The sequence below is a fragment of the Mytilus trossulus genome, chromosome 5, assembly GCF_036588685.1.
Source record: "Mytilus trossulus isolate FHL-02 chromosome 5, PNRI_Mtr1.1.1.hap1, whole genome shotgun sequence".
Lineage (NCBI taxonomy): Eukaryota > Metazoa > Mollusca > Bivalvia > Mytilida > Mytilidae > Mytilus > Mytilus trossulus.
The window spans coordinates 19,632,250-19,652,014 of NC_086377.1; the positions used below are offsets into that span (position 1 = coordinate 19,632,250).

General features: G+C 32.0%; 1 protein-coding gene across 1 annotated transcript; it reads left to right on the forward strand.

Moving 5' to 3' along the window:
* The first annotated feature begins 3,263 nt into the window (after window positions 1-3,263).
* LOC134718630 (eppin-like) lies at window positions 3,264-9,673 on the forward strand. Its single transcript, XM_063581279.1, has 5 exons — window positions 3,264-3,411; window positions 4,294-4,321; window positions 4,933-5,100; window positions 7,285-7,395; window positions 9,475-9,673. Exons 1-5 carry the CDS (start codon window positions 3,349-3,351, stop codon window positions 9,654-9,656), a joined length of 552 nt encoding a protein of 183 aa, XP_063437349.1. The 5' UTR covers window positions 3,264-3,348; the 3' UTR covers window positions 9,657-9,673.
* Window positions 9,674-19,765: the final 10,092 nt, after the last annotated feature.

Consider the following 19,765-nt stretch of genomic DNA (forward strand, 5'->3'; position numbering starts at 1 on the left):
GTTTTGGGGACTTTTTTTTCATCCACATATATTTAAGAATTAAACATGACAGGCGTGTTGTCTAGTGAGAATTAAGAAGGTTTTAGCTTTATATCAATTAAAGACTTTAGCAGAAAGTCATTTTTAATATGTTTTATATTTCACGAGGAGACAACACGTTTACCAGGCTAAAGTTGGGGTCAAATATACATGTGCTGAAACATATAAACTCCAAGAGAAATTATTATGGATTATCCCCTAGTAGTGTTTGTAACTGGGCAATAATTTTCTTCATTGATTTAATTTTCATAATTAATTTAAATTTAACACTTCAGTTAAAACATTTCAACTTTCCAGACGCAAATGTTGAAAAACGGGAAAGAAACAAAATATTTTACAAGACATAAACATGTAAAAAATAAATATATATTTCAGCTGACTAAAAATATTTTCATAATGTTACTTTGTCATCATTTCTTAAAAACTAAGTCCCAAACATTATTGCTCAGTTGATATGTGTCATCATCATGCGGTACGAGATAACTATAATTCTCATGCAATCCCGAAAAGAGGGGCAATCACAGACAAACATGACATTAAATCGTCATTATACGAACAAGAACAAACAGCTCTAAGTTGCTTTGATATTTATCCAATTTTCAGGAAACATTGTGAAAATGATCTTCAATATTTCGAAAACATGTGAAATAAAATTGCAAACACGGTGGACCGTCGAGGGTCAACAAACGTAGTAGACTCGTCCATTGGAAAGACGAGTATAATGGTTTCATCATTTGTCATGCATACCCAGTTTTGAATATGATATCCAAAAAGGATGTCCTTTTTTTAATCTATGAAACTAGAAAATTCCAAATTGTAAATATCTCTTCATCTGGACTTGGCATCTATCACGTTTGGACGGGTCCATTTCATTAGTAAGGTGATCGATAAATCTTACGGAGTTATGACAAAAAAGGAAAACAAACTTATTGTTGTGTTTCAACAAGGGTTTCGTTCCTCCAAATTATTTGCGCAAACAAATCAACAAAATAGGTCAGTTAACTTTGTCTATTTTTAGATTACAGGTAATCATTTGACACTACGTATAACCTGATAACCTGTGTAGTGATTTTGATTTTACGATAAATTTATGAATGAACGACAATTTTATGAATGAACAAGAGCACCTGACCTCTTTCTTAAAAAAAACACCAATTAAACATATAAAACCGTATATTATAAAAGATAATTCAGTCAAATTTTCAATACTAAATCAACAACTGAAATGATTCCATATTTTGTTGAAACATCGTACGAACGGAAAACAGAATCGCAGGTATAAAAATGCATTTTTTTCACTCGGACGTCTATGTTTTTTTGATAGTCAAACGGTTGTCCCCCTAAATACAAAAATACATCTACAAGAACGTATGCTGAACTTTTTTTAAATCCACTTACGTTTTTCAAAAGTTTCAAGCTATGTATTGCATAAGAAAACATACATAGGTGTTTAAGAATGACAGACCAGGAGCCTGTTTAACAAAATACTATGGCTTGATCTGGGCGGAGTCTCTGATCTGGGTCACAAAGATGGCCATACGCGACGGCATGAAAGCAATTGCTTTAAAAATCGCTTACTTTTATGGTTGGAAAAGAGATTTCATGAAAAAAAATGCAGTGTTTGGTGGAGAAAACTCTTACAATGAAAAGTGTTCGGCCACACAGGTTCTGTTTCAAAACCGTGTACACTGTATAATATAACATACAACACAAAACTCAGCGACATCTTTTTAAACTGACCCGCCGTTTCAACTGATCAACAAACGTGACGAATGTTACTTATAATAGGACATTAATATAATTTAGTCGCCATGTGTGTACATTTATATCTTCTTCTTTCTTTGTAAAGATACATGGCTTGAAGTACAGGTACATCCCTGTATCAAGTTGTAAAATGTAAGTTGTTCTGAAATGGTCTAGCTCTGCTGTTATAGAATTAAACGTTTCTAGACTCAGGACAGGTGAAAACAAATGCAGCGCAAGGAGATGTATATGATTGCCAAAAGGACCATCAAAGTTAAAATAAAGTGAATGTTAACAAGTATAGGTTACCGCACGATATTCAGCAATGGGAAGAGCACATACCGCACAAAGTGAGACGGCTATAAAAGACCCCTACATCAAATTAATTCAGAAAACTAATATAACAGTTTAGATCATGACCTTGACATTTATCCTTGACCTTTTTTTTTCTTTTTCAAGTGAACCAAGGATCTCAAATCAAAACATCGTAGATTGCTGTTATTTATGTTTACAAGTTACAAATACATATCACTTATTTCAAATACATAAGGGAAAATATCTCTTATAAGGAGTCTTCGTAACGCTTCGGTCTAAAAAAAGTAACAAATAGTTACATTATGTAGATGAATAATAAATACAAATTTTACTTTATATTTCAAAGTGAATACACAAATAAAGGCAAAAGTAGTATACCGCTGTTCAAAACTCGTAAATCTATAGACAAAAACAAAATTGGGGTAACAAATTAAAACTGAGTGAAACGCATTAAATATAAAAGGAGAACAACGACACAACATTAAAATGTATCACACACAGAAACGGACTAAGCATTAGACAAAATCCGACGAGAATAACACATATAACATCAAACCAAATACATGGATTTGGGATAGAAAAGTACACAAGTAACATCTTGAAAAGTATTTTTAATTCTTTGAAGTTAAAGTTCAGGTGGTTCAAATTCATAAACACTAAAATCATAAGAAATAAATCTTTTGTTTAAATGAGAGCAATACAATAATGCCATAACTATAAATCTTCAAAAGATAAATGCACACAAGTAAAAGAGATCTGTAAGAAGAGTTAGTCATATGAAATGCCAAAAATGCACAAATTTGACAAAATGTGAAACGATTCCAACGAAACCAATAGGCTTAAAGGAACTTGAATCGCATACTGAATGTTTGCTTTTTGTTGCTCAATTTGACTTATTTTTTACTACCGATCCCCCTTTTCACAGTTATTTTTTTTTTGTAACTTCTCAAACTCAATCCTACAATGTAATATATGTTAATTACCAGGGACGTATATAAGTCCTTGTAATTACTAATTAATCATGAACGTTTAACTTTATTTTTGTTTTCTCAGTAATTGATTTCTTTTTCAGGAGGGAAATATAAAACAAAATTCCCTTGGAAGATGACCAAAACCATCATACGTCATACAAGCATATTTTCATCCCATATTTATGATAATATACGCATTTTATATATTGATGAAAAAAAGTGACAACCTATATAAACCTAGCGATAAAACACACAAGGTAAAGTTACTACACCTATCAACATGTTACAATACTTTGTTTATTTCATTCTAATGGTTGTTGTTCTACAAATACACTATATAGAGGTATGTAAATACACGTATTACACTAACAGCGAAAAGGGGTACACATGTCACACAATGTGCATAAAATGCAATTTTGGGGTTAAAACAAAAGTGTACGTAGATTCTCTTTGTTATTCTCTAAAGATACACGATATGCATTAATTTCAATTGTATTAAATAAAAGAATCGGATTACTAGTAAAAAACACGAGTAAAGAAATAGGTAACATTTAGTAAAACAAAAACAATATTTTTATTTATTAAATCTAACACTCTTTCTTCAATGCGTGTGAAATGTTAAAAATGTATAAACATTGACTCGAGTAGAGATGGTTAGAAAATTGAGTTATATACTAGTAATAACTTCTGTTCCGCATTCCAAAATTTTGTCAAATTTTCAGATTATAAAGTCGTGAGAAAATAGGGCTAGGCATTTAATGAAAACAGAAAACTTCTTTGCTATCGCGTAAGGAAGACGTGAGAGAAAAAAACACACAAATATGTTTAATTTGAACTGTTCCTTTCTTTACCAAAACTGAAATGAATCATCAAATTATCGTTTGCTTTTTTTTAATTTGGACATTTATCGTATCTTTATATGTACATTGGAAAATTAATGGAGATCAATTAGGAATTTGGTTAATTAACATTATAATGTTAGTATGTAAAATAATATTACATTTGTTAAGCTGTAAAATTCTCAGCTTCGTATACGTGATTCAAAATAAATGGATGGGGGCTAGGAAACCAAGATTAAGCAATAATTTAGAATGTATATACACTAATGATATATAAAGAACGCGTGTTTACATACATGTACACACACAAATCAATTTAATCCACCATTTGTAATATAAAACCAGTGTTATTTTTCAACTTTATATATTTTTTTTTATTATTGCAGGGTCGATCTGAACCTAGGCCTGTCCAGGGTAAGTGTATTTGCTTTGTTTACTTTTTAAACTTACAAGTTCTTTTTGTATTTTTTTGCAATATGTTGTATTCTATAAAACATTTCAAATTATATTAAAATAATGACATACAGAAACATTTGGTATATATGTAAATGACTTTGTTTATATATAAAGCTGATCCCCATATGTGCAGTAAAACAAATGGGGGTTGGTAAGTAGGGTATATGTCATATAATGATATCTAACATTGAGAATGGAAATTGGGAATATTTCCAAAAGACAACAACTCGTGCAAAGAGCAGATAACAGCCAAAGGCCACAAATGGGTCTGTAAATCCCTCACCGAATGTTTTTGTTGTTTGGTTGATGTCTCAAACATGTGTACATCACATATATTTTATTCTCATCATAAAATTACAACCAAAAGTTGCATCATGCCAGTAGTTGAATAAATATGAATAAATAAAGTCATATCCGGGTTACAAACTAAAACTGAGGGAAACACATAAAAAATAAGAGGAGGACAACGAAAAACAGAAACATAACATCAAAATGTTACACGCACAGAAGCGAACTATAACAAAATAATACGAAAAAGTTCCTTTATTTACAAATTAATCTTATTTCAGATCCATGTTATCTTCCAAAAAAGACTGGGTTCTGTAGGGCAGCTTTTCCACGATATTTTTATAACGCTGATACAGGAGACTGTGAACGGTTTATCTATGGCGGATGTCGTGGGAATGGAAATAATTTCAAAACAATTAGAGAATGTAGAAGGACCTGCCTTAAGAAAGGTATTCATATAGTTTCAAGTATTTTATTTCCTATAAAGTTGTAAATATGTAACATTGAAAACAAAAAATGTCTATGTTTAGTGTACCGTGAACATGGGGGAGGGGGAGGGGGGTAAGAACTTTGCATTAAAACGAGAAAAAACATAGCATATTAAACTTGGGTAATAATTTTCCAGCTGATTGTACTTCAACTTCATCAAAATCTACCTCGACCAAACACTAAACATGAAGCGGAACAGACGGACGGACGGACATAATGCCCATAAATGCTAATTTTCCTGTAAATGAGACGACACATCGTATTCAATATAAGTTATACATTAGATATGAATGTAACAGCTAAAGACAGATTTCAAATGACATATAGGTCATTACATATCACATTACAATAAATAATCCGAATATAAACGCTATTTGTAAATAAGGCAAATGATAAATTATTCATCAGATGACAGTAATAAAGTTGAAGGTCACTACATTTCCTTACTGTATAAATGAAAAATAAAAAAAATAAAAACTTTGACTACACGGTAAATCCAAGAAGTTTCCCTAAACAATGAACGAGTGAAAATGCAAACAAAACTGTTCGCATTTGTTTCTTTGATAGAAATTTAAAAATAAGATGTGAGAATTGAACATAAGGACAACACACATGCAACACTTTTTTTTTGAATAACTATACATTGTATGTATCGCCACTTGAACGCAAGTATAAGACGCAATCTATAGACAATACACATTAATATTGACTTTACAAACGCCTGTTTCTGAATCCACAAAGCAAAAACATGATGTCGATAAAAACAACAGATTCTTTGGATTAAAAAAATAAAACAAACGTTTCCCCGACATATTTTGTCAGAATTTTAAATAATCTATTCACATAAATTGAATATATTTGTTAAAAAAACTAATCTTAACAAGTTAAAAGGTTGTAAAAACACGGACATTATGGTAATAAATACATCCTGTGTATCGATTGTGTAATAAAATCTAGAACATCTGTTGTCATGGTTATCTTTCAAAAATATATAAATCAAATTTTCTGGAATTCTCAATTCTAATAAATACGTGATTTTTTGTAGATTTCAAATCTTTTTCATCGATCTTTACAGTTTTAATGCAATACACACTTCCTATTAAAAATTCTTCCAATGTAAATTTAAAAATGTCCTCCAGTTTATAAGGCATGAATAAGAAATATGTTAAATGTTTACAAGCACCCTTACACATTGATTGATCTTGTTATAATTGTAAAATCACATTCATATTCTTATATGGTCAATTTTATCTTTTGAATGTTTACAAAACTTTGAATTGTTTGAAATACTTACGATTTTTCTATCACAGAAATTCTACCAATGTAAATCTAAAAATGTCATCCAGTTTATAAGGCATGTATAAGAAATATGTTAAATGTTTACAAGCACCCTTACACATTAGATGAACTTGATATTGTAAAATCACATTCATATTCTCATATAGTCAATTTTATTTTTTGAATGTTTACAAAACTTTGATTTGTTTGAAATACTTAACGATTTTGCTATCACAGGAATACTTTTCCTTATCTAAATGTTATATACACGTTCGGGAGTTTTTGTCCTCAATGGTCTTTACCTTCGTACTGTATCTGACCCTTTCACTTCGTTTCAATATTAGAGAAAAGTAATGATTCGTGTTGTATACAAAACGCGCATCTGGCATACAATTTGATAAGTATTGACTATTTCATTTTCTTGAGAGGGGGGTTTTCAAAATGAATGTTCTTTTCCAAGACAAGATGAAAGTGAATATTTTGCAACACAAAATGCAGGAAATACAAATTAAAAATTAATTTAAACTGATTTATATCCGACAACATAATGTCCCTATGTAGAATACATGTTAAGCAGTTAAATGAGGAAAATAATAATATCATTAACACAAAATTAAAAGCTGCTGAAAAACATTAGCATGCACAGCAACTGATGAAAATATATAACAAAATAACTAAAAAAAACTACAAATGGCCTGTGTTAGGGTTAATTCCTTTTTTTATAAATTGCCTTTATTCAGTTGTCCGGAATTAGGTCCGTATTTTCAACATTAACGGTTTTAATTGTAATATTGTTATCAACCTTTCATAAAAGCCCAATACCTTAACAAATTTAGAAATATTTTTTTTATCTATAATTATTACAGATATTATAATAGACCCGATACGTCCTATTAAGTGTGGACCAGTTTGTATGATATTCTGTGAAAATGGGAACGTTATGGACAAACGTGGATGTCCTACATGCAAATGTAGACGTAAGTTTTACATGTAAAAGTATAGTTAAAAGGGATATATCCATTGGGGTTTTATTTTATTATTTTTTTTGGGGTGGGGGGGGGGGGGGGGGGGGTGAAAAAAGACAGGACAGGAATTTTGAGTAAAAAGGGCAAAATTAGCATCTTTGCAGGCAAAATAAAAAAAAGACAGAACGATAATGTATGTGAAAAAAGTAAAAAAAGGAACATACACGAACAAAAAAGGCAAAGTCGAATACAGTGAAAAATAAAACGGCAGGACAGAGATTACAAATTAAAAAAAGATGCAGGACACAATTGTTCATCTTAGACCCTGTCCCCTAAATTTCAAATGGAAGCTCTGTAACATAATGCTATACTTAACTACTTTGATGCACACAAGTTTCATGCTAAGTGTTTATAAAAATCATAAAAAGTACACACAAAAAATCAAATATTGTAATGTTATGACTAAAGGTGCACGCAATACAGCTTAGCAAGATCTTCAAATAGGTATGATTATTTATTTGTTCTCAAATTGGTAATATGGTTGCTACATGATATATGAACTTGCTCTCATTTTGATAAATTTGGCATTCACCCTTAGCAAACATGCGGCGCATGCAGCGCTGAATATCTTGACCCTGTCGAGATTTGTTTAATTGTGTCACTTTTCTCATTATGTACAGTAATATGGTTTTACATCCTTCTGATGAGTTCAGCGTTTTCAACTGATTTTCAGTTAGTTCGAATGTTGTGCTGTTACACCACTTTTCTAGGAGAGGGGAGAATAGGGCGCTCACAAACATGGTGAAACCGCCCACATTTAATATTCCAAGTATGGATCCCGTGGTTCTGTAGTTGTCTGTACTTCATGTCTGCCTTTTTTGTTAGTTGTTTTACCATTTATAAAGCCAGTAATTTTTTCAATTGAATTATTTTTTATTGATCATGTCTGGGCCTTTTATAGTCGACTAACGTAAAGTTTTACCTCGTTGTTAAGCCGTATTGTTGCATATAATTGCCAATATCTACATCATTTAAACTTTTGTTACAGTTTTAGTGTTTCATTTGTTGTCATTATGGTAACCGTTATATGATTGAGACTGGGATTCGTTCTTGGCAAATTTGTGGTGAAATCAGCGCGGAATATGTCGACCCTGTTAAGAAAGATAATCTCATTATGCTTTGACCTAAATAGTAATACTAGTATATTTGAAAAGGGAAAAAAAAACGGAAGAATTACTATAAAAATGAAAAAAGAAGATGTGGTATGCTTGCCCATGAGATAACTCTCCAAAGGAAACCGAATGACACAGAAAAAAAATTATAGGTCAACGGCCTCCAACATGGAGCAAATCATTTACCGCATAGTTAGCTTTAAACGACTCCGAAATGACAAATTAAAGGTAAAACAAACAGTCTTATTTATATTAAAAAAAATACAAAAAACAAATAAGTAACACTACAACAAACGACAACCACTGAATTACAGGCTCTCCTGACTTGGGACAGTAATATACATGCATAATGTAGCGGGGTTAAAGGTGTTAGTGGAATTCCAACCCTCACCTAAACTTGGGCAGTGGTGTTATAGTACATTATAAGAACGAACTAAAGACAACAGTTGAAAAAGGCTGAACTCACCAGATGGACACAAATAGAAATACCACACAGAGTGCACGTGGGCGGGTACTTGTATAATTTTAACAACATCAAAAGACTAAGTACAATTATGAGAGTACTCGCAGTTACTGACAACTATTTCTATGCATATTACAACTATTAAAAAAACCATCATGCCTCTAAGACAAATCAGTACACATTCAACATCCAATGGATTTAGTGTAAAGACGTTATAAACAGTCAGAGAAAAAGCATGACCTTGCGCAATGTCAAGGTACTAGTTTGACAAAAGGTAGATCCATGAATGTGTTAATGTATATAATAATATTATTAGTTTGCTTTAGTTTATTGATAACAAAATCAATTTCAATACCAATAAAAACAATGTTGTCTACATTTTCTTCGAGTTCATCTTTTGGGGTACGTAATAACGAATGTTCGATCATGTATATTAAGAAATGTTTTAATTTATAGCGTCACCATCTGACATAGGGAGATGTCCAAGAAATTCGAGGTCAAACATAACATGTCCTAAAATAAAGAATCCAGAATGTAACAGGGACCGTGACTGTCCAAGAAGAGGACTGTGCTGTAACTTTGGTTGTAGTAAACGGTGTATCAATTCTGGTTATAAACCACCAATCAAGCTTCATTAAAACATTTTTAAAACATCTGTGTTGTTTGTGTAACATTATATGTTAGATTGAAGGTTTATAATTTAAACTGTAAAGAACAGTTGGTAGTCAGATGTAATCAGTCCATATTCTGATCTAGCATCATCGCTGAGGGTGTCATGCGCATGTCGAACACCAGATGGTTGACATTTACATTTGTACATACTGAAAACTGGACATTGTATAACGCATTTCATATTATGATATCGGGGTATCTTTGGTACAGTATGACCTTCTGAATCTTCCGAGGGATCTTCACATTTGATATTTGTGCCGGTTCATGTTCTTAGATCTGATTTTTCTTCTGTGTTGTGCATGTTTTGGCGAAATCGTTTTTTTTTGTCTTTCATCCTTCTTTAAACCATGATATTTTCTGTTTCTGTTTTAATTTGAATTTTGATTATTTTGATTAAGAAACCGATATTGAGATTGCAATGTCGGTGTCAGCTGAACTTTCGAGCTGCTTAATGTTCATTTGCAAAAGTTGCCATGTTTGCGCATTCATTGATACATTTTTAGTATCAATATTTGTCGCATGTGACATTTATCACCGATTCAGTACCATTATAACCACAGGCAGTAACATATCAGTATCGAATTGTTGTTCATACTTCAAAATTTCTAAAAATTTACTGAATATTAAAAAAAAAAAAAAAGAAGTGTTCTGTTTAAGTGGACGATAGAACAACGTAACGATTAAAAAAAAAGAAAAATATCATGTTAAAGATCATGTCAATAAGATATTGTTCTATTATATGTTATTATGATATATTTATATTATGAATCAAGAAAATTCGTTGAACCACAAACGTCCACATTATTTAGTCGCGTATTGGGATGAACTATTTGTGGATTCTTATAAATTCTCTATAACTATGAACTATTTTAAATCTCCGTCTATTTCTGATTTTAATTCTTACATACTTTTGATTTTTTAACCCTGTATGCTAACATTGCCCATGTGAAAATTTAAAATTGTTTTTTTTATTAATGAACGACAAAAATATGTGACGTATATAATTATCTGACGTCAGACACGCGAATCAATTAATGTGTTGTTTTTGTGTTCTGTTAAATTGTTCCTTTAAAAATAAAACCAGGTTTAATCCACCATTTTCTACATTTGAAAATGCCTGTACTTAGTCAGGAATATGACAGTTCTTGTCCATTCGTTTATGATGTGTTTTGTCATTTGATTTTGCCATGTGATTATTGACCTTCCGGTTGGATTTTCTATGAGTTCAGTTTGGTTTTTTTACTTTTTTCAGTTTTGTTGTATGATTTATTCGTGCATGGAACAATATATTTACTCTCAATGAGTTTTGTTTGACATGTAAATTTAACTATTTTGGAAGGGCTAGCTGGACTACTTTTTTTCCTAACGTAAACAAAATCTATATAATTGATAATGAAAATACTAAACATGCGTTTCCCAGATGTCATTGATACGTTCAAATGTCACATATATGTTTAACATGAGAGAAACACGTAGTGGTTATACATGAAAAAAAAGTTTTATAGGGTTTTGTTGTCATATAATGTAACATGATTGTGTGAAAACTATATAAAATATATTTATTTATATATCTCAACTTGTACGATTCGCTCGAGAGAAATTTATGTATTACTGAAAAATTATTACACCAGGGTTTTCACAGACTAGTCAAAACTTTTACTAAATTTTATCATCGGTATAAAGACATCATTCGTAAATATAGCTCAACATGCAGACTTTTTATACGTTCAGGTATTTCACATCCAATTTTTTATGGAAATATTCTTTATAAAGAACAAAGGTGTCAGTATTCACCTCAGAAACTTACAAAACCTTTAAATAGACTGATTAAGAAGGGATATAATTATGATACTGTTGTCAAGTCATTAAAGATTGCATATTTTGGCGTTAATATTGAGTCACTGATAAGGTCTTTGCGTCGGAACTAAAGACATTTATTGTAAAAACAGTTGTTGGCATGACACGGGTTATGTTCTTCTCATATATGTTATGATGGTATGATACTAAACCCCTAACGGGAAGGATTGTGCCTGATGTTCATATGATGAAATCATAATCTTTCAGTCAGTTTAATTGAAGTCTGGAGCTGGCATGTCAGTTAACTGCTAGTAGTCTGTTGTTATTTATGTATTATTGTCATTATGTTTATTTTCTTTGGTTACATCTTTTGACATCAGACTCGGACTTCTCTTGAACTGAATTTTAATGTGCGTATTGTTATGCGTTTATTTTTCTACATTGGTTAGAGGTATAGGGGGAGGGTTGAGATCTCACAAACATGTTTAACCCCGCCGCATTTTTGCGCCTGTCCCAAGTCAGGAGCCTCTGGCCTTTGTTAGTCTTGTATTATTTTTATATTAGTTTCTTGTGTACAATTTGGAAATTAGTATGGCGTTCATTATCACTGAACTAGTATATTTTGTTTAGGGCCAGCTGAAGGACGCCTCCGGGTGCGGGAATTTCTCGCTACATTGAAGACCTGTTGGTGACCTTCTGCTGTTGTTTTTTATTTGGTCGGGTTGTTGTCTCTTTGACACATTCCCCATTTCCATTCTCAATTTTATTATAACCAAGATTAATAACTTCAATTTGTAACAATGGGAAACTTGTTGAACTATAACATGTATAATTCAGAAAGATTACATTGACTTTATATGTCTTTGAGAGACTTGGTTTAACAGACCAAAAAAACAACTCGTTTTATTATATAGAAACAACATATTTCAAACAGAAAGTAACAAACAAGCAAAAGAACTTGAAATCATATTGATAAGAGGACGTAAGCAGGGTGCAATCGTGTAATTGACTGATCCAAAGGCTTACATGCAAAAAAGCTGATCTTTGAAAGTAAAAAAATAAAAAATGCTACAAAGAAAAAAAAAATCATGTTCATATCATGTATGTAGTAATGTGAAATTGTGATTTAAACAAAAAAAGGGGGTGTTGCCACGAAGAATAAGACGTTACGCAGTCCTGAAGTCAACACATGTTTCTTCTTCTTTCTGTTTGCTATTTTTACTAGGCTGTTCCACTTCCAGTAAACATAATATCCTTCCACTTTCCTGGTTTGGTATCACCAAAAGATGCAAGATTTTTTATAAGTCTATATATATGTCAGTTTCTTGTGTACTATTTCGAAATTAGTATGGCGTTCATTATAACTGAACTAGTATATATTTGTTTAGGGGCCAGCTGAAGGACATCTCCAGGTGCAGGGATTTCTCGTTACATTTAAAACCTGTTGGTGACCTTCCGCTGTTGTTTTTTCTATGGTCGGATTGTTGTCTCTTTGATACATTCCCCATTTCCATTCTCAATTTTATTCAATTCAGCATAAACTTATAATCAAATAGAAACAATTTAGTTCAGAGAAAAATTCAGAAAAAAATGCACTTTTTTGTTTCCCTCCATGTTTTGACATGCACCGGAAACTGGAGTTGTAATACAAGACTGGTACCTTAAGATTGAAATAAGCGAAATCTTTATTTTCACCGAACAGTTTTATAATTGAAACACCTTCTGCTGACAGGTAATCGGTTGTGCGAGACCATCATTAATAATCAAGAAAGTTAAGAAACTCCAACATATATAAGACCAAACAATAATAAACGATACATATAACAATAAAAACCTAAATGTCTGGTGAAAAAAAAACGTAATAACCAAATGCAATAAAAAAAAAATACAAACACATCATAACTGGGAAGACGATGTTACATTTCGTATGATACAGGATTTTCCGCAATCATATGTCAGTATTGCCAAAAATACTTTGATTAAGATATAACTAGACTATAAATGAAGAGTTAAGTCCGTCAGATGTCAAAGCTGTTTAATTTGCATCGTCAAATGCAAACTGACGGCAGCAACACAGTACAGTATTGCAATACCTTAAATGAACTGTATCATTTAATTTTATACTTCTATTTTCTAGTTATTGTCCTTTACCTTTACGTTCCGCTTTATAGACGATGTTCTCTGAATAAATAACTAGTTATATCGAGCTTGAAATACATTTTGATGGTGCGCCTTTTATCTAGACATACATCTACACATTGATAATGATGGTCTGATGAGAACATATTTTAAATAACGAAATATAAAGCAAAATTATTTCATATAATATAATATATACATCACTAAACTAGTATATATTTGTTTAGGGGACAGCTGAAGGACGCCTCCGGGTGCGTGAATTTCTTGCTACATTGAAGACCTGTTGGTAACCGTCTGCTGTTGTTTTTTCTATGGTCGGGTTGTTTTCTCTTTAACAAATTCCCCATTTCAATTCTCAATTTTATTTCTATGAGAAAATTTTGCCTATATCTACATATTTGACAAAAACATAGACCGAAAAAGACAATGTCAATTAATCAAACAAAAACAGAACACTAAACTAATGAAACAAACAAAAAAGGGGGATCGAAATCAGCAGTAGCACCAGAAGATAACAACATGTTTTGAATTAAATAGTTAGGTATTAAAAGGCCCGAAGAAAGTCTGTTCATTTTAGTCACACAAAGACGACTGTTAGGTAGGATTAATGACGAACTATACACTGTCCATTCCTCTGAATGAATATTAGTATGTACATAGTGTGCTAGTGCCTTAATACAGTATATTTTGGGTCAGTAAATTCCAAAGTGGACGAGAGCGAAAACCCCATGTTGAATGTACTGACCCCATATATACTGTATTACGTCACTAGCACGCTATGTAACGAAATTGTCTTACCGACTATCTTAACGTTTGAAATTTAAAACCTATCAAAATGGGCAAGTCTTCAATACTGTCAGCATTAAGAAACAAGCCACTTCCATTAATCCTACAAAAGCAGATGCCAACAATAACAACTTGTTAGATTTAAATGTGTTTTATGAATTTGTTTCATATTTAGGTGGTACCGTACATTTTTACTAAAATTAATCTGGCTGGTTTAATTTTCATAAAACTATCTCACAGTATTTACTTTGACCCTTAATCAAAAACATAAACAAATCAAAAATTTGGAACCAACGGTTTTGTAAGAAAAACTACACTGGTTACATATCAGTTTGACCATCACAAATTTTTATCATTGAGAAGCTTAATATTTCCTTAACAACACAACGTAATTAAAACGTTTAGCTGATTTTACAGAGTTACCTACCTGTATTGTTAGGTACTACCTTAAACATCAATTTCGTCGTCTGGTGAAACCGTTATGATTTTTTCTCAGTACCAACCTGTTTTTTATAAAGGGAAGTAACACCAATACTTACCGTGTATAAAATAAGCCCCGCATTCCTAACTAACCTAATATGAAATATACCCGGTCTCCATTGTTACACAGTTACCCATCATATTCCAAAAAAATGTATAGACGATGAGATAGACCCTCTATAATAATGCATGGCAAAATTTATATCGCATGCTGTATCACCGCGAGAAACCAATATCAGTCCGGAGGGCTGATATTGGTCAAGTGGTCCCCTATAACCTGATTACATTCTAAATATACGTTTGAGACTATGTAAAAATGCATCCACTAACGATACTGCCCTCTCATTTCAACTAAAACTAATAAATGCTATTGTTTATTTAACGATGTTATTATTCATAATCCTTTTATTTTTCTGCCGAGATAAACACCAACAAAATTTTAAAACAAAGTTTGGCTATCTATTCTAACAAAATTGAAGTCGTATTTGTTCTTGTGTTAACCCCAAGGGTGACTGGGGAAAGGAAAAATGGTCACTTGGTCTTGTCCCGATCGGTAGTAAAACGCTTGCCAAAGTAGGGCGTCCGTTTGGTTGTGTGGGGTGTATGAAGTTCCCAGTGAAGTCCTGTTAGAAAGGGGACGCTAAATCCAATGCCTCGTGTTAAGAGAGTACAACGTTTTTGTACGTTAAAACCCCCTTGCATCAACTCTTTGAGGGATCCGTTGGTAGCCTGTTGCAAGGCAAAAATTCTGTCCCTATCCATTGTACCCTCAGTTTCCAGTGGCAGTCAAAATTTCCTCGACCATGATCCCGAATGGCCTTTATTATGACAAAACCTACCTATTGCATTTATCGTTAACTTGTTGTCGTCCTGAACATAAATGAGGTATTTGCCATTGCACGTTAAGCAACCAACAATCAATCAATCAATCATTTGTGTTTAGCCCATCAGGTAATGAAAAACAAATATCACAAAATATTATGACCAAATACACGAGAATGAAATCTTCAGATACTTTTACATCTTATAGTGACTATTTTAGGAAAATCGCTCGTAAAGTTTCTGGAGAGTGTTTTTATGAAAAATATTGTTTTCAGTTGAAATGATTGGACATTTTTTTTTCTGGAGTTAGGACACATTTTTTTCCTTCGTCAGGAAATACAGAAACCGGACGTCATAGGTCGAACGTTGACGTCATTCGAATTATGACGTCACGCTAGGTATGCGATACGGGTTTTACCATGCGATACAGGGTATGCGATACAGGGTAGGTGATACAGAACGAAAAAAAGAACATTTATTAGATATTCAAAATTGCTGTATTTTGTACTAAATGTATGCATAAACTTGATTATCTTAGTGTTCTCTCTCCACAGTCACTTATCAAGCACAGATAACAGAAAAACAGTTGAAATCAGCACTACATTAGTTTAAAGGTCATCACCTAGAATGTATAACTGATGTTACATACGATACGCTTGGGTTTCAGATAAAAAGCGAAACATATAGTCGTGGTCCAGATACCAGAAAAGAAATGAATGAAATATCGAAAACTTTTGAAAAGGGCTTATGTCGTTTCTTATTAGGTCTGTCCACTTCTGTGGAAAGACCTATTGTTTTTCTTCTGATTTTTTTTTTCTTCCGCCTAATTTTGTTCTTGCGATAAACATTTGTTTCGCAATATGTCGCTTAGATATTTGGTATATGATATCGAAAAGTTTATGCGCTTTTGAAATTTACCCTGCGTAAACGAATACTTTTCTTTGTAGGAGTTATCTCCCCAAACACTGTTTTTCTTGTGAGCGCTACTCCCTCACAACCGTAAAATATTATGACAAATTTATTTCACAAAATTGCTCGTTATATCCTTCGCATGATTTGTCCTATTTTGACTGAAGTGATATGAACGCTCCATATGAGAGTTATTTCCCCTTATGCATTTGATATAAGTGATATGCATTTCTATCTTGTAAACCATAAGTGCTAGAGACCTAGGATCTTTTGATTTGAGGTCCTTGGTCCCAAAAAATGAAAATTATGTCAAGGTCAAAGGTCAAGGTCATATTCTATTTTTTTAATTTGGCTTATTCTCTCTTATTTCCAGAAACTGTATAAGATAACGACAAATAATTTGACAATAAATTGTTTGTTGCGACATGTCGTTTCATGTAAATATTGATTGCAAGGGTACGTTGAACGTAAAAGGGAGTTTTCTCCCCTATAGTATTAAAAATACGCATATGTAACTCATTAACCAACTATACATAAGACTTATAGTCTTTTAATTTGAGGTCCTTGGTTTGTGACCTTGAAATTGAGGTCAAGGTCATAGGTTAATACGACTTTCTAGATTTTGACCTTCTCTTTAAATTCATATAAATACATCATAAAGCCATAGGAACTAATATTATTAACTGATTTTTAACTATATCAATACCAAAATAGATCTTTACTAGTTGAAAGACCTTCAGAGAACAATTGGTTTTTAATTATTTATTATATTTGTTAACATATATCAGGCATTTCATTATTTTTTTTTCTGTTTTTGTCATTTCGGGCCGTTTATATCTGACTATACGGAACGGGTTTTGCTCATTATTGAAAGCCGTATGGTGACACATAGTTGTAAAGTCTATATCATTTGGTCTCTGATGAAGAGTGTCATTGGCAATTATACCACATGTCCTTATTTTAACATTTACTCATCAGACCGATTCAAAAACAACACTTCACAAAATCACAACTGGGACGTGACAGGGTGCTCCTACATACTTTACAACACCAGAAACACTAAGAACTGATTTTATAATACCCGCAGTTATTGATAGCTAAATCAAAATCAAAACAGCTACCCCAAGTACGATTTATCTAAGACTGAAATATCAGTGCACATCCAACATCCAATGATTATGTTATTTTTGGTCATATGAACGCTTATAAATAGATGTCTCATCGGCAATCTTACCACATCTCAATATGTGTTGTTATAATGTGTTTTAAAGGGGATATCATAATATAGTTTCTAGAATATGATTTTATCTGTTTAATAAGGTCGGTTGTACTATTTAGTCCTGTAGTTACTGATTTTGTCCTTTTTATGTATATTTGTCGATTCTTATTATTTAAAATATGCAAAAACAATTTCATAAAAACACTTTTAATAATGAAATATTAGAGAAGATAACCCGTAAAGTAACTCCAATCGCCATGTATAGTTTGCGACCCTAGGCCAGGATAATGACGCACTTTGACAACATCTCCCTTGTTCAGATATATTACTGCGCTCATCGATCCTGACGCTGCATTACCACTTTGTGCATGCCCTTTTGATATTTCGCTGCTGTTCTGAACCATTTGAAGATGTAGACGTACTCCGTGCTGTAGAAATGTACAGGCAAAATAGTATATTCCATTAGAGGGTGCTGTGAAATGACCCGTGTGTTGGTTATATGCTTTACCGATATTGGTTATCACGTGATCAAAAATTACAGTCTGTGTCGAACCAAGGGTTACAGATGGAGTCAATCTTGCATGAAAAGCTACTTTATTGGAAGGAATCGCTGAATCTGCTTTTTAAACAAAAATAATTTATTAACGGTTGTACTTCTGTGGATACATTTCTTATTCCATTAAGAATAAATTTAAACAATAAAGATGCATAATTGTAAATGTATCACGATGTAAGTCTTCTTTTATGAATTAAAAAAATAGAAAAAAAATAATGGATTAATGATTTTATTCTTTTCTAATGCATACATTTCTTATTGACACCAAGTCTAAATTAAAATAGATGCATACTTGTTAATGTATTACAATTATATGATCTTTACTCTACTCTTGAATTGTTTTTATATATATATCACTTTCATTGGAATGTGTCCTTTATCAAATTTTATGTTTGGTAGTTTAAGCAATAGATTATTTTGTTACACATAATTTAAAAAAATACAATGGGGAAATTTTATTGTAAAAAGTTTAACTTAGTCAGTCTTCCAATAATCACATTCCCAATATTGCTTGGTGACTGAAAACCGTATGCATAACTATTTGTTTTACTTCTATAAAACATTTAACTTACTCTTTCCAAGAATGCTGTTGGTTCTCTGAAGAGTATCAATTGCTTTTAATAATGCTGCTTTTGCTTTACCTAAAAAGTTAACAATACACTCATCATAGATACCAAGGTTGAAATTTTATATTTGCGCCAGATGCTCGTTTCGTATGTATAAGACTCACCAGTGACGCTCAAATCGAATAATTTTGAAAAAGCCAAAATCAAGTACGAAGTAAGAGCTTTTATGACTATAACTCCGAAAAAGAATTTCCATACCCCATCCAGCTAGAGGTTGGATTAGACTATTTTGAATACAATATAAAGACCCGTTGCAAAAAACATAATATGTTTTAGAGCTAGTACCATCAAAGGTGAGTTCTGTAGCAGGATGGAATTCGAATCGAACATGTTAGCAAAACAAACTTAATAGTCGTTATGTTCAAATAGTGAATAAATAATTAATCTTTAACGAAACAAACATCTTTCAAATCACATAATTATGTAATAAATAAGACTTCGATTTTCAAGTTATTAATTTAAGATGAACTCATACGTTATATGTAAGATAAGTTCAGAAAATTTATTTTAAGTCGGGTTACATAAAATACTACAAACATAATCATGTAGAGCTTTTTGCCGAAATTAACAACAATAACAATTCATACAATATTAGGACAGACACAACATCAGAATAGACAATATAAAATCAGCTATAATGTATAAGCAAAGGTTATATATATAAAACCAAGCACAAGCAAGTAAAGCACTAAACTAGATAACAAGCACATGCACAGCAGACAAATAAATAAGATTAACTAG